Source organism: Betta splendens, chromosome 5 (assembly GCF_900634795.4).
Source record: "Betta splendens chromosome 5, fBetSpl5.4, whole genome shotgun sequence".
Taxonomy (NCBI): Eukaryota; Metazoa; Chordata; class Actinopteri; order Anabantiformes; family Osphronemidae; genus Betta; species Betta splendens.
Genome location: NC_040885.2, coordinates 1,670,872 through 1,687,507, shown reverse-complemented (window position 1 = coordinate 1,687,507; position 16,636 = coordinate 1,670,872). Strand labels below are relative to the sequence as shown.

The 16,636-nt window shown below is 51.1% G+C and overlaps 1 protein-coding gene and 1 long non-coding RNA gene across 2 annotated transcripts in view; both read left to right on the top strand.

Annotated features, from left to right (window-relative positions):
- LOC114855072 (uncharacterized) overlaps nucleotides 1-2,785 on the top strand; it is a 48,062-nt gene extending 45,277 nt beyond the window's left edge. The window contains exon 5 of the long non-coding RNA XR_003785861.3: nucleotides 2,691-2,785. This is a non-coding gene — a long non-coding RNA (uncharacterized LOC114855072). The remainder of the gene's footprint in view (nucleotides 1-2,690) is intronic.
- A 10,739-nt stretch (nucleotides 2,786-13,524) lies between these two features.
- Nucleotides 13,525-14,722, top strand: id1 (inhibitor of DNA binding 1, HLH protein). The gene is made up of 2 exons (XM_029149841.3): nucleotides 13,525-13,998; nucleotides 14,173-14,722. Exons 1-2 carry the CDS (start codon nucleotides 13,636-13,638, stop codon nucleotides 14,206-14,208), a joined length of 399 nt encoding a protein of 132 aa, XP_029005674.1. The 5' UTR covers nucleotides 13,525-13,635; the 3' UTR covers nucleotides 14,209-14,722.
- The last annotated feature ends 1,914 nt before the right edge of the window (nucleotides 14,723-16,636 follow it).

Genomic DNA, 16,636 nt, shown 5'->3' with positions numbered 1-16,636 from the left:
GCCTGCTGCCGCGCGACGCTCCCGAGGGCCGCGACGCCCGGCGGGCGGCTCAGGAAGCGGGGGCCGCGTGGAGAGGCCCGGTCGCGTAGTCCCGTCACTCAGCGCTGCGGGGGAACGGCCGAGCCTGCGACCCGGGGCCCGATCCTGGTGATCCAGGGCCCGAGCCTGTGATCCGGGGCCGGATCCCGGGGATCCAGAGCGCCAGCCTGCGATCTGGGGCCCGATCCAGGTGATCCAGGGCCCGAGCCTGCGAGCCAGGTGATCCGGATGATCCGGGGCCCGAGCGCCGGCAGAGATCGGTGGATTCCACCAGTGGAACTGCCAGATGAAGCATCTCTGCGTTTTAACTCAGTTCAAATACCTCCTAAACTCCTTGATACTATCTATGCAGACGGCTGCTGAGGTCACATAAACCTTGAGCACTCAATAGGTAACGCTGGGGCTTGTTTGACCGTGGACTGAGTGTTCAGGTGGAACAACACTACTTATCCAGTCCAGCTATTTATTGCCCCTGTCAGGTTTTCCTTAAACATATTTGAGCAGCCTCACAAACAGACAGGCCTCACACTAAACCCTCTGGTCTGTCACGCAGAGCGCGGTGCCTGCTGACGCACGCGGGGAGTCGCATCCCTTCGGTTCAAAGGGGGCTCTTGCGGTCAGGCCAGCGTGCGGCGGCGTACTCGTTCTCAATGAGCCGTAGCCTCGTGCCGCGACGCCCGGCCCCGGACCCGCTGCAACCGGAGGTCCAGGTCAGATGGAAGTGCATGAGGTGAACACATGCGGGCGATGATGAATGAATGAAGCCAATGCTTCTGGCAGGAACGTGGTGTTTATTTCTCGTGGCGACACAGACGCTGCGAGAGATAAAAGCTCGCAGTATCTTCAGCGATGCGTTCAAGGACGGTGGGCGACGCGCTGCAGGATGGGAAGCACCGCGGGCTCAGACAGAACGGCGTCTAGAGTCAAACCAAATTTTCTCCTCCGCCTCCCACACGCCTGGTGCTCTTGCCTGTTTCCCACCGCGGGCCTGTGTTTACTCACCCGCCGAGGCCTCCTGCTCACAGGCTCTGGCCCGGGCGCCCCGGTGCAGACGTACCAACCAGAGCCAGTCTCCGCTCGCTACCAGGACCCAAAGCACTCCTCCGCTCGCTTCCAGAAGGGGAGGGCACCGCCGCTGTATGACGTGAACATCATTAATTAATGGTGGATGATGCTGCAGTGTATTACTCCCCACTGTGATTTATTTTGTGCCTGATCGCTGTAACACTCAAATCAGATACAGCTTAATATCTGATGGAGCCTGTAAGGTTTTCTGTGTTTTGTAGGTCAACAGTGTCAGAACACGATTTATGTGGGGGCTCAGGTTTGCTCTGCACCGTTTTGAAATAAACCTGCAGCTTTGCAGGAAAACCAATGATCGTCTCACATGTTAAAGAAGACTTAAAGTAGACACAGAGGCAGGGATTTAAAAAAAAACCCTGACGGAGGCAAAAAGAGAGAATTATCTCCCCAGCTGTCTGTGCATCAGGAAGTCTCTCCCAGAGAGTCAGCTCTGACTGACCCCATCGTAGAGAAAACACAGGAAGCCCCACAAAAAGAAAAGGAAGTGAGCACCCGCTCCAGGAAGTGAGTTTTCGGAGCTTCGGCTCCACAAAGTCTGGAGTCTGAAGGGAGGGGGAGGAGGGAGGAGGAAGGGAGGCAGCCCAGCTGAACACCAGAGTGTGAGAGAGGAGGAAAAGAGAGGGAAAGACGTGGAGAGGGAGGGAGGGAGAGACAGATTAGGGCGTAGTGATGGCAGTGACAGCTGTCTCCATGCCGCCAGCTGTGTGTCATTTAGCGAGCGCTTATAAAAACGAGCCTGGCACCAGGGAGTGATGTGCCTGATGCTGTGGCGCCAGGCGCTCCGCTTCAAATGACACTGGGTGCCACCACCGACTTCCTTTCAACCTACACACACACACACACACACACACACACACATAAATGATAGAGCACAAAAAGCTCAATTCAGCACAAGTAAATGCTGGCTTGTGTTTGCGCGCGGCGGCTTATTTTGGGCTGCTTCTTTCCTTCGGCGTCCTCCTACAATAGAAAACTGAAATGTGTTTCCACGGAGCGTCTAATTACGCAGAATCAGAGCAAACAGAATCAGAGCAAACACAGAGGACGTCAGGACAAACAGATTAGAGGCTCCGGTGACAACATCCCCCTCGCGCCCAACTCACACACACGCACACACACACACACACACACACACACACACACACACACACACACACACACACACACACACACACACACACACACACACACACACACACACACACACACCTGTGTTCACACATTTCCCCACTAAGCCCCAGCGTTTTGCATGTAAATAGAGTGTAGCGCTGTGCTGAGAAGGTGCTAACTTCCTCTATCATGCACCTGGACCGGCTGCAACCGTCCGTATAAAGAAGGTGTGAAGGAGAGCGGCAAGGTCGGAGACAGAGGGAGACCGTCAGAGGTGCTAATGGATTCAAACCAAGTAATTGGGGGGTATTTAGTCGGCTATTGTCATTGCAAGTCCTGAGGACCACCAGATGATTTCTCAGAGGTCACAGATCATTGACACCTCGCTGCTCACTCACATCATCTCCTTCCTTCCTTGCACACACTTAACACTCCTGTTTCCATAACTCCTCTTTTAGGATCCGTCATTTGAATGTTGATGTCATGAACAGCCTTCAAACCGCACCCCGTGAAGTTCCCTCCAAATTTCGAAGAAGCGCTCTCAGCAGATAAGTGAGTAACATGCGAGGAACAGCCCGGCTCCGCACACACGTGCCTTTGCGTCCTCCTGCGTGTCCTTTACCTCTGATCTCCTCCGCCCCACGCTGATAACTGATAAAACGGGACTCTGTATGTTCTTCATTTTATCGGAGGCTATCGGGGTCTTACAACAGTATCTATTAGGGCCTCGCCAAGGTCGGACCACGGTTCATTCACGGTCCCTCTTCGGGCGACCGTTCTTCAGATGGGACTGGGGCGTCTTTCGGAGTCAGCGCGGGACACGCAGTCATAACACTTGGGATGGAGCGTTCCAAAAGGCGTAATTCAGCGCAGCTTCAAAAGCGAGCGCTGATAATGTTCAAAGCGCCTGCCGCCGTCGCGCTCACAGGAGAGCTCGCTGCTCTATATTTGGTCATCTCTCCTGGCGTACAGTAATGACCTCACCGCCGCGGCTCCAGCCGGGCCCCCGCGTGTTGTTTCAGTCTCATTTTCAGTAAACTCTGTGATCACCTTGCCTTCGCGTTCCGCAGGCCTTTCACTGGGAGCACAAAGAGGGAGAGGAGCATTAGTCCACAAGAAAAGCCCAGCTTTGGCTTCTCAAAGAAAGCAGAGGTTTAGCTCTTTCACTTCCACTGCATTGTTATGCTAAGGCCCAGCTTGGGAATAAGAGTGAACCATTAGCATCTGAAGAAGAGCCAACATCTGAGGGAAACATGTCTTTAAGGCCCCAAAGAAAAGAATCCATGCTGTCTCTCCCTCTCATTTTCCCGATTCTCTAACTCACTCTTGTTCCTTCGACTCCGCTCTCATTCCTCGCCATTCGAAGGCCCTTTCTCTTTTCTTTCAGTCACTCCTGCTGGCTCTTTTGGCGCGAAGAGGGATAAGAGATGTGTATGTGGGTGGGTGGGAGAAGAAGGAGATTAAGAACTGGAATACCTCATGAAACAATGAATATATAGCTCCTAGCAGATCCTGTAGGTCTATATCAAATGGGTCATGTTTAATAAAGGCTGGCCTCCATTTTGTTGGAACCTGCAGATGTTACATCAACTTTACAGCAATAAATGATGTTATTAGACGTCAATGTTGAGAAAATAACACTTCTTAAATCTGTATAAATTCAGGGTTTGGCCTTTATTTTAGAATAAATCCACTTTAATTCATGCAGCTCTGTATTAGCAGTGGTGACGTTCAACATTTTTCATCCTACATTGGTTTATTCTATTTGTCTAGGATTCAGTTTCGTCTTAAACTGGAAACTATGAACCCTTCTATGAAAACCCCAAGTTGCTTTTATGCGTTATCCACATCTCGTGTAGAGGTCGGCGGTTTAGGTTTAAACAGTGTAAACTCCTCGTGATGGTGCATTCGACAGGTTCTTTTGGCCCGTTGAGCTCATATGCTGGGAGCCATAGTTGATTTCTCAGCAGGAGAGTTGTTTATCCAGCCTTTATGACACTTGATTCTACAATGAAGGGCTTTACCACGCAGCGACAACAAAGCCTCCCCAAAATGAAGCACCGGCGATGCCAAGCCTCACGTGCACGCCGCCTAATCTATCCGGAACAATCACGTTACTGGAGAACTGAGCGCGGCATGGAGAGCTGTTCCCAAGTGCCGTGAGGTTTTTGGGTCGGCTGTAAACAGAGCTGGAGTCAGCGGTGGTGCCGTGAGATGAATCATGCTCCTATGAACGCTCGCACACGCATCATCCTGGGTGGGATTCCACAGACGCTCCCCTGTGTCACAACCGGACACGCGGTGGATGGAACCCTGGAAACAGAGAGCGATGCTGCGAAGGGGGTTTCATTCTCCTCACTTGCTGCCGACACCTAAAGCAGCAGCAGCAGCAGCAGCAGCAGCAGCAGCAGCAGCAGCAGCAGCAGCAGCAGCAGCAGCAGCAGCAGCAGCAGCAGCAGCAGCAGCAGCAGCGCTGTGGAGACTTCTAGCATAAACACTATGACCCAAATGGATGTTGATCAAGCCCGTGTGGCTGACTCAAGCCCGAGAGACTGAGGCACTGACTAAACCGTGCACCTGCTCCTCCGTCAGGACGGCACCGCCAGCGCACTGACAGGGGAGAAGGGATGAGAGGGCTGCGTGGAATTTCCAAGGACATGGGAGATGTTGCGAAATCACATTGCGCATGTGGCCTGCACAGCTGCAGAGGGAGGGAATCGCTCCATGTGTAAGAGCATGAATCACCAGAAGAGTTCCTCAGAAGTCAGATCACACTTTCAGTTCTCTGTCTGCCTCCAGTGCTTTCTCAACCTCTCTCTCTCTCTCTCTCCCCCTCCCTGTTGTGCTCTGTTTTTCATACCTCGCCTTTTTTGTCACAGGTGCAAGTGGTGAAGTAAGCTGACTAGATTATCCACATATGCCATACGAGACCTCCCCCGGCCTCACATGTGCACACACATATTTACACACACACACACACACACACAAACACACACACACACACACACACACACACACACACACACACACACACACACACACACACACACACACGCGCAGTGATCACAATGAACAATGCTGGAGCCACCTAAACCAAAGTCTCTTCATCAGCATGAGATCATGTGGCACAAAAAGCTCACGCCGCTCACACACTTCCTCCTCATCCTACCCCCGCTGCACTGTAACGCAGGTGGCCGACGGCAGCAGCCAGAGCAGCATTCCTGCTCTGTTGTTAAGTGACATCTCCTCTGCACGGGTGTCTTCATCCAGGAAACCCAGATGACTCACAGGGCTATTTACCCCGGCCTGATTTCATTTGGGCCGATAATGTCACAGGAATTCCTAGTGCACGCCTCCCAGCAGGCGAACTCACATGTGCCACAGATGATCGTGGAGAACAGATACTGGCTGTGTTCTGTGTTGCTAAGACCGACATTCAGCAGATTTGCTCAAATGTATCATTGCTTTGACCAGTAGAGATCCGCCCTGTCAGTGAAAGCTATAGTATCTTATTAGCTTAGCTCTGATCTTTATGAAGAGCTCAAATCCTCCTTTATAACCTCTGTTGCATCTGAATCATGTATAATCCTGAGATCAAGATGCCAAAGGTGAGTGAGAACATAAAGACAGAACCTTGGAAGCGTTTTTGTGACTGACATGTGCCGACATGTACCTGACTGACTGACAGCGCCTCCACCCATCTGGCAAAGCAATGCCCTCACAAATGCATCTGTTGCTACTGTGCTTTTACTGTGATTCGGCCTGACAGCTGATTAGGATCACGAAGCGGAGCGGCTGCAGACATCTCTATCTGTCACAGATTGGACTCCGATGCTAAACTGACAGCTTTTGAACATGTCTGTAATGCAAATGCAATGACCAGATCCTGGCTGGTCGTAGTGACCCGAGGGCCAGCGGAGTTATCCCAGGTCCCCAAGGACGGTCCAGCGTGGCTCTGTGTGGTCCAGCCCCCCCAGAAGAGCACCGAAACGGGGGGACTCCGGGCCTCTGCCTCCCTCTCCTCCTTGTCCTCCTTTGATATCAGGAGTGCTGGAATGAAGGAGCAGCACTGGAAAGCAGGGAGGGGCTGCCGGGTCTCCCTAGTTGCCAAGCGAGCGCCATATGGGCAGCTCACTGGTGTTACTGGGGGCCCGGGGCAGTTCCCAGAATTCACATGATAATGAAGCTTGAGGCCATTCAGAGTGCTGGCCTAAAGCTGGGCCTAAGAGCTTTTGATAGCCCCCAGCAGCCTGTAGGCCTGCCCACCCCGGGCCCAGCCAGCTTTCCTGCCAGGCCTAAACCACCTGTTTGATTTTCCCAGGGCCCTGCCACCGCGAACGGCGAGGGGAGAATGAGGGAGCGGGGAGGGGGAGGAGGGCGGTGGGGGACAGCAAAGGAATGTCTCCCTCTTATTTTGTCACTGAGTGTGTACTTCCCATTCACTTCCTCTTTATAATCCTGCAGCCCTCCCCTCACGTGCACACACACACATACACAGGGTTGCATAAACCCAGGCACGCACGCGAACACATGCACCCATGTGTAACCTAGATGCACACACACACACACACGCACACACACACACACACACACACACACACACACACACACACACACACACACACACACACACACACGCACTCACACACCCCTGCTGACCCACACACAGGCTCTTTCCCCTTTTGTTAAACCCCCCCTGAAACAATCCCAGTGACAAGAATGAAGTTTAAAAGTAGGGCACCTTCTGCTGCATTCAAGGTTCACACAAGCACATTCCTGGAAGTGGGCCCTGGCTGAAAAGCAGGGCGCTTGTCTTGGCTGTGCGTCTATCAGTGCTACATGGGAACCAGAGGAGGATCTCCGCCGGGCGGTTGAGAACACTGGCAGCATAAAGACACGGGGGGTGGATGAGAGGGTGACGGGGGCCAGGCTGGATGCTGGATGGCAGGAGAGCAAGCAGAGCGGCCGTTGGAGCGGTGCGTTGCTCTTTGGTGAGAACGGCTGGACGCACACCAGACACGGGCAGGACAGACGAGCACGGATCAGATTCACTGCAGCCACATAAAAAGCCCATAAAAGCACAGGTTTATCCCTGAGTACGGGGCTAAAAATGCCCGGTCCAAACGAAAACACCTTCTGAATGTGTGCCTTCTTTTCTGATGAGAGTCTGTGGTCGAAATTTGCCTGTTGTGAAATCATGTGATGTGATCGCAGCAGCACGCACAGACACACAGACACAGACACACACACACACACACACACACACACACACACACACACACACACACACACACACACACACACACACACACACACACACATTGGAAGCGCAGGTGTGCAGGTGTGTGACGCTATGTACTCTGCGGCCACATCTAGTTCCCGGTGAGAAGGTGGGGCAGCGTTCCTACAGTTTAACCTGAAATGCTGCTTTGCTGGGGGCTAAACACCTGTGCTGCTCTCGCTGGGTCACAGAAAGCAGCAGGGTGGGGTGGGTGGCGGCGTGACTGCTACACCTGAGCTGCTTGTGTTTACCCCGCATCCGTACCTTCCAGGGGCTCTGATTACCGCCGAGCCCGGGCTGAGCTGCTTTTTTCGCTTCACACGTTATTCAGGTCAGGTGCACAGGGACATCTGCATAGAAAAACATTACAATAACGCCGCAGTGTAGCTCTATTGACTGAGACAGGAATAACACACCTACACCTGTTGCACCTGCGCTGCCTTCTGTGGGCCACATGAATAGATAGCCAGATTCCCACACCCAGGGAAATTAACTTCCTCTTGCCTTTGGACCCTCAATGCAGCTTTGATAAATAGAAACAACAAGCAGGAGGAGAAACCCGAGTCGGCTCAGATCACAGCTGGGCCAGCGGAGACTGTTAAGGTGGGACTTTGGTGTCAAGAGCATCAGGAGAGAGAAACAAAAACTCCCCGAGGCCTAAATAACTTGATTATACCCGGTGCACAATCAAAACAAAAGTGGCAGTTCCAATCTGTTCACTGTCAATGGCAGCTCTCATTTGTCAAGCCCATCCAAGAGGTTGGTTCTCAGGCGACTTGCACAATGCCCAGCGACAAACAGGAGGGCTCTCCTTTTAGCCCTGCCTGCCACCGGGAAGCCCATCTGAAGTATTAATCTTTGCGTGGAAGAGTGGAGGAGAGAGCTCAGCCTGGCCCGGCCATTGTCCCCAGGCCCGGGTCCTCTGAATGGGGCTTTGTCAGCTCCCCAGCTGCCACTGTCCGTGCTCCATCTTTGGGCTTTGGCTCTCATGTCCCATGGCCGTGCTGACTGGACGCCTCTGTGCAGCTGTGGCGATGTGGGGATTTGTGTGTGTGGGATGGAGAAAGAGGTCAGGTGACAGACCATTCATCTCACACACAAACATGTGGCTTCACATAGGGGTGATCTTACTGGTCATTTCAAAGTGGTGCATTCAGTTGCCATGGGACCTTAAAAACACCAGAGTGAATTCCCGCCTTCAACCAGGCTCCTATTAGCACTTCATCAATGGAATGTAGCTAGAAATATACAAAATATATTCTATTTATTGTGTTTTAAAATTCCCACATTCATTTTGCCAGGAGTGTCTGGGGGGCAGAACAGCAAACACTGAATAGTGAGAAAAATAATGGAGCTGATCTCCAGGTTTCCTAGAGGCAGTTATTTGTTTGTTCTCCCTCCACCAACTCCAGCGATGAGGGGGGGGGGGGGGGGGGGGGGGGGGGGGGGGCAGCTGGCCAGCAGCAATCAGGCCTGTCCCCCATAGGCATCCTTTGGTAGCCAGCTGGGAACAGCTGGTCTCCCCTTCTGCTACCAGTGGACCTGGGCTCTGCTGGAAGTCGCCAACAGGAGAAGGCCTTCGACGACCCGACACACAGGCAGCATTGACCCGCTGACAGCTCCTGCTAATGAACAGGCCTCATTAGGGTACATTTACAGTTTCTATAGAGGTGCGTCCATTGTTGGGTCCGGGAGGTGAGCTCCGGCCGTAGGGCTCCTCGAGACAATGGAGCGCTTCATCAAGTCGCAGACTCGCGCGAACTCACCCGCGCGTCCACTGTGCGACGTCAGCGGCGAACCGCTGCTTGGGTGGACGGAGTCGAGAGCGGGGTGAGGTGGGACTGTGAAATAGTTGCTGGTGGTGAGTGTGTGTCTGGGGGTGGGGGGCGGGGGGTGATGACCAGCGGACGGAAAAGGGACTCGGGCGTTATTAGATTTGCAACAAGCCGTAACACTGTCTCCCATTGTGTGTCCCTCCACCCCTGCCCTCCCCCAAGCCCCATGACTACAGCGAGCACCACCAGCATCCCCCCCCCCCCTCCTTATTCTCACCCCTTCCTCACCCAGACCCACCCCAGCACCCCACCGCCACCCCCAGCTAAAGCTCTCTCTCTAGGCAATTGCCACTGGAGTGGAAAGTATTCCAGAGCACAATGCCTATGCTCTCAATGGGTGCTTTAGCATGCCACCAGTGCGCTGTCACCAGCAGATGGGGAGCTAATTAGAAGCCATTAAAGGCCTTTGATAGTGTGTGTGGGAACCAGGCGGAGGGAGATGACCACAGGGGTGTAAGGGAGGGAGTGAGCTGTGGGCCTGCTCAATGCACACACTAACACACATATGCACATGTACACAAGTGAGGGTAAGAGATAGGGAGGGAGCAGGCTGTCCCTGCGAGTTCTCCGGGGGCCAAGGACACGGAGCAGGAGGCACCTGTGGGGCTTCAAGGATCTGTGGGAGGCCTCGCCACACACACCAACAGTCAGACGGCGCTGATGTTGCTGTAACGTGCCCCTGGCTCTCAGGGAAGGGCATCCATCCTCCCACCCAGTCTGTCGCCGGCGACGCAGAAAAAAAACACCCGAGCTCCAGTCAGTCTGCACCGCTGATGACACATCTCTGAACCAAGACTCCCACAGGAAGTGACTCCCAGCCACGGGTCCTCAGTCATTACAGAGGCCGGGCTGCCCAGGGAGGTGCCAAGCCACAGCAAGGCAGGAATCTAGAGGGAAACATACATAACACAGCCGGTTGAGGAGCACTGATACTCAACGCTACACACTTCCTCCCTTTGTGTGACTGATGGGTCTTGGATGCCATAAGTCAGTCATCAGTCAGCTGAAGGCAGATGGTAGCGTAGTGAAACTTTTTGTATCTATTTGTATCCGAAACTGCACACACACACACACACACACACACACACACACACACACACACACACACACACACACACACACACACACACACACATACACCCCTCCCGGTCCATATGAGCCTCTCCACACACCTGCACACAGGTGTGATCATTATCAAGCAAACAGGAAGAGCCTGACTGGGAACTGGAAACTAATCCCACAGCTGCGAGGAGATGGCCTCTGTGTACGTGTGTGCGTGCGTGTGTGTGTGTGTGTGTGTGCGTGTGTGTGTGTGTGTGTGTGAGAGAGAGAGAGAGAGAGAGAGAGAAAGAGAAAGAGTAAAAAATGTTGACAACCTGCGTTGTGTGTTACTCTTCTCGTAATCAAATTCCTTTTTTTAACAGTCTGTCTTAACAATCGTACCGGCGTAAAATCCTCTATCTAAGAAACCATTTATTCTGCTTATTGTGAGTTGGTCCCTTTCATGTAACAGGAAGTAGTAGGAGCCGCGGCGCATTGTCCCCGCAGCAATAATAACAGCAGCAAAAGTGTGAAAGCGTTGCTGGAATGTCCTATTTCCTGTGAGTGTATTCCTGTACCCACATCTCCCCGCGTGGCTTCCTTTGCTGTGCTTTGGTGGAGCTATTTGCTGTAGCGATAAAGAGGGCGTGTGCGGCTAATATGTTTCCCCTCCACCAAATAGAACAATTTATCCCCCCCCAAAAAAAACACGCTTCTGGGAAATGGTTCATGCGCTGCCGCAATTAGAGCTACGCACACAGCGCCCTGACAAAATAAAGAGGACCCCGTCGTCTTCTGCCGCTTGACGGACGCAGGGAGTTACGAGCATGCACGCAAACGGTGGCTCGTCCCACACAAAGACGGCCAAGTGATAATCAACTCGCGCATAACGAGTCCACGGGGAAGTGAATGCTGCGTGGGCGACGACGGAGGCAATGGGAGCTAAGAGAGGGCACTGCCACCCTGTCACTTCAAATCAGGAGCTAATATGTTTCACTTTTCCCTCCCCTCCTCTGCCTCTTCCCTCTGTCTTCCCTCCGTCTCTGTCTCCTTGATGTGCTGTAAACAGGCTAAAAAGGGCCCAGCTGTGTGGAGTTATTGTTGGTGTCAGTAGGAAGTGCTGATAGCTTTTGCAGCTGAACAAAAGCTGGATGAGGGGAGTGGAGGGGCGCTCCAGACAGTGTGGCTCCAGCCTAGATTCTCTCCCACAATCCCTGCACCGCACTCCCATTGTTCTGCCCACCCGGCCCTCCCTCCGCCCCGTCAGCTGCGACCTAGGACAGAGGGCAGAAAAAAAGGAAAAAGAAAGAGTTTAAAAAAAAAGTTTTTACAGGCTACTGCTATGGCTGGAAGAAACAGCAGCGGCGGTAGTTAACTTAGTGGCATGACAGCAGCGCTGAGGTCGCGGGGACTGCAGCAAACACAATTTAGGCTGAAAATGTGATAAAAACAAGCTTGTGTTAATTCCTTCAAGATGACGCAAGGGATCGTATGACGCGGTTAAAGCCTGCAAGGCTCCAGTCTGTGCACAAATTAACTGTGGTTCCTGGAAACAAAAATGCATCTTGTTGCAGATGCATGAAATAAAGCTCAATTTATAAGCACATCATAGTGTGAAAAAGTTCTTGGAAGTTGGGATGCTTTTACCATTTAATCACCATTTTTATCTCATTGATCTTCAATAATATAATCAAACAATACTGATAATGGACTAATTTATGCTAGATGAGCATTTGAATGTGTAACATTCTTGTAGTGACGTAACTGCTTACTTACATACTTTTATGTTACTCTACATTTTCTGCATTATTATATTGCAAAACATTTTTTTTTTCTTATTTTATCAGCTCTACATAAGCGTATTAGTCATCACGAGGAAAGCAAACATTATTAATGTAATGTCATATTTTTGGTAACCGCAGAGACGCACAGTAGCGAAAGTGAAGGAATGCAACAGTTACTGAGCTTTAAAATGCGGAAACAACATAAAGCCGAGGCTCCCTCCTCCTCCTCCTCAGGCTCCCCGCTCTCAAGCGGCTGACAGCGGTTGCTCTGCAGGTGCGCAGGGCGGTAATCTCATCCCGCTGCTTTAAAGGTGATAAATTGTCGACAAAGCTCCGGGGCCGGTTTGTTCTCAGGGGTCCGCGCGCCACGCAGGTGAATGGAGGAGTGGTGCGGAGTGTGAAGGCTCTTGTTTGACGTCTCCATGGAGACCGCCCGAGCGGCGCCAGGCTGACAGGCGTCAAGGTTTGGATGAATGGGTGACGTCACCGCGCTGGCGCCTGCCAGTCTGCTCGGGCTTGTTTGGACAAACCGAGGGGAAGATTCGGAACAGAGCGATGCGATCTGAGTGCGCGCACCAGGACGAGCACACACTGCGGGAACATGTGAAGGAATCCGTGAAGCTGCAGCTCACGACCGGGACTGTGCGCTCCGAGAAAAGAGCGTGAAGAACTTTGAAAAGCTTTGTTTTGCCCAAAGACGCATATTTGCCTGACGTAGATTGTGAAACGATCAACAAACTATCCGCAAATCCTAATATTGTTATGTCCCAATGTTGTGATTTGGTAATTGAATAAATATTGCATTCCGAACAGGTCACACAAAAAATTACGTCACATTCTTAAAGCAAATTAATTTCAATAAAAATGAAAGATTCACCGGAATTGTTTGGCGCTTCTAATCACTTCTCTAACTTCAGTGTACTATTGTCATCCACATCTGCAGTGCTGTCAACAATTGGGGGGAGGCAAATGTAGGGCGCTGTTGTAGCCTAATTATCATTAGCCATTCATCCTATTCATCCCACACACATTCTCACAGCGCATACCCAGGCATTCACCACCCCTTGACTGTCCCCAGGCAATCTACACCTGCAGAGTCCCCAAGCCATGGACAGCTGGAATCCCACATTTTACCCATAAAAGACACACATTTGTTTCCATTTGTAACGCCATCCCTCAAACAGATTGTAAATCCCGATAACCAGCCGGGCGCGGCCATTGGCTGGGAGCGCAGTTGTGGACGGACCTTTCAACGTGAACGCAGCCGCCTCATTGGCTCTCCGCCTTCAAACGCGGCCACCCGGACCCGCCCCCGGCTCCAGCTCCGCTATAAAGCGCGCGAGCGTTCGCCCATGTGGATGTTGCAAACTGTCAACATTCTCTTGACATCATCTCGAGGAAGGCCCGTTGCTTCAAAACTCTACCACCTTTTTGGGAAACTATACATCCAACAGCAATCGAGATGAAGGTTGTCGGATCTACCTGTGCCCTGAAGAGCAAGGTCGGCGGCGAGGACGTGGTGCGCTGCCTCTCCGACCAGAGCCTGACCATCACCAAATGCAAGATCCCGCTGCTGGACGAGCAGATGAGCGTCTTCCTGCAGGACATGAACAGCTGCTACAGCAAGCTCAAGGAGCTCGTGCCCACTCTGCCCACCAACAAGAAGGCCAGCAAAGTGGAGATCTTGCAGCACGTGATCGACTACATCTGGGACCTGCAGGTAGAGCTGGACGAGCCGGAGAAGAGCCGCCAGCACGCGAGCGGCGGCGTCGGCCGCTCACCGCTGACCACTTTGAACGCGGAGCTCGCCAGCATATCAGTGGAGGTAAATAACGCCGCCGCACGTCGCGCGCGGCGCGCGCCGAGCCGCGAGGCCGCGTGCGCCGCGCTTTCACGCGTCAGTTCCTGTGCGTAAAGATGCCGGTGTCGCGCGTAAAAGGCTTCGCGTTCCTGTGGCGCAGTTGTGTTAATCAAACCCCTCTCTTGTCTCTCTCCACAGAATGGCTGCTCGGACGACAGAATCATGTGCCGCTAGGAGCGCGTGGAGCATCGCACCGGCGGGCGCCGCGTAGAACGAACAAGGCTACTTGATGTGACGCATCTGTGAAAAACCTTGAACTGTGTAGGGACGTTTCAAACTCCCAGAGCTAGAAAAATACCGTTGCGTGGACATCCTCCGGCGGGGAGGATCTCTGTCACTCACGGCTCTCGATTCATCAGAGGGCTCTGAGAGATGAAGACCGGCGGTGTCCGGGACATAGACTGGGTTAGCCGGCGGACCAGGACCAGATCAGTGCAACCAGCGCCGCTTGTTGCTTGTAGAGTTTATAAAGAAAGCTAATGATTCTGTTACGCTCTTTATTTACGTATTGTATGTAATCATGTAGAGAATTCAACATTTTGTTAAAGAAAAAAATGAAATTTCTCAGATTCCTGAGCGACAAACTGTATTGTATATTACAATGCCACATTATGTGAAGATATTGTTTTCTTACAATGTACTTTATGGGTGTTTTTATTAAAACAAGACAATTATTTTTAAACATGAATACCTGTGTCATTGCCTTTGTGTAAAGCATAGCAGCATATCTATTCCTTGTTTACTCTATTCAAATAGTGCAGCACAGGCTGTGGAGTGGTACAAACTGACATTTGGCTGTGCTGCCTTTATAACTAGTCCTGGTTCTACGTGGGATTGTTGAGTGGTTGTCACTAAAAGGCTCTACAGCAGTGCTTCATCTAGAAAAAGCTGTTAAGTCCTTGAGGTAACATAAAACCAACACTAGTGGTTAACGTGATGGCTCATAGCCAGTTAAATTGCCAATTCTGTTCTCTGTGGGTCATTAAAGTGTCACATTACAGGAGGAAGTCTCACTTTGAGTTGTCAGGTCCAAAGATGGGAAAAACTAGAGAAGTGTTTAAAGTCCCTTTTATTATTTGTTAGACGAAGATAATATGTATTTGCCAAACACAAAGTAGGCAGGAAAATGCGCTGAATGCACGAGAGCAACATGACCCCTTCACTAGGACACGTGAACCAAGCATGGCGTAAAATCTACGTGAAGCTAAGCACGGTGCAAATAGGGAACCACGTACCAACATCCCAGGGGAACGGTACCGTGAAGGCAGCATCATCGTCTTGATGGAAAATGTATTCCTATGTTTATCAAAGATTATATGAGATTAATGTCAACTCTGTAGAATCCGAGAGATGCAGAATGACCTAAAGAGAAATATATTTCGATGGTTTTAGTTGTGTGCTATTGTTATTATATGTGCGCTTAATAACATATTATCGTGTTATGACAATGTACGCGTTATCCTTTTTGTCTCTACTGCTGTAAACGAAACGAAAGTCTGGGTCATTTAATAAAACATCCGTCAAAATATGTCGTTTCAATATGCTCGCGTCTCAAGCAGCACTCTGCTAGTCTCCCTCGGCACCGCACGGGTTAAGCCCGCTTCGCTGAGGCGATTCGTTATAAGATTTATTCTGTCTCCCTGGTGCAATGTTTTTCCCATTTCCCTGCGGTGCGATGCGCACAGCTGCAGCCCCGGCGTGGCCAGTGTGTGATTGTGTTTGTGTGATAGCTTTGTGCCAAGGGCAGGGGAGGGCGGCGGGGCCCAGACTGAGCGGCGCCTCGGCACACCTGGGGAAGTTCAGGTTAAATAGCTCCACATTCCTCAACACACAGCTGATTGAAACATTAACAAACAGTAATCCACGGGCCAGGCCGCAGATGGGCCGGGAATCACGCCAACACTCCGAGAGAGAGAGAGAGAGAGAGAGAGAGAGAGAGAGAGAGCGAGAGAGTCGATTCCCACACTATAGTCATATGTTATAGGTTTGTTATTATATACACATCATTGTTTAAAATACTCAGGATGTTAAATGTGCGGCGAAACGAATTCCTTCATGGTTTCTTCTTTAAGTTGATATAAAATGTTTATTGTACCACTTTCAATTTTTTAATCACACGTATTATATTTATTAAGTGTTTCGTAAGTGCTTCAGTTATAGAAAAATTTAAAACTGCGCATTATAATAACTCTCCTTTAGGGTAATAGACCATTTTCAGTACAACCTACATAAGGTTCTGTTGTGTCTCTATTATACCCAAATGTTTATTACAATTTTTATTATATTATTTTAGTCAAAGCTGAAGTCTCTTCCTTGAATTGTAACTAGCGCCGTTCTGTGGCCCTGATGTGAATTGCAGCCATACACGGCCCAGAACCAGTGGTGTGGATTTAATGTGAAAAGCAAGGAAGTGACGCTTTAGTGGACGTCGGCGCCACCGCGTGGTCACATTGGCACATAACACGGTAGACAAGTGATCTCAAAATGCTACTTCACACTTGTTTATTCCACCACATCTGAGAAGTTATTTTCACATCTTTGAAACCTGCTAAGGCTGCAGATAGATTTGATTTTTCTTTTATCGTTAAACACAATTTTTAAG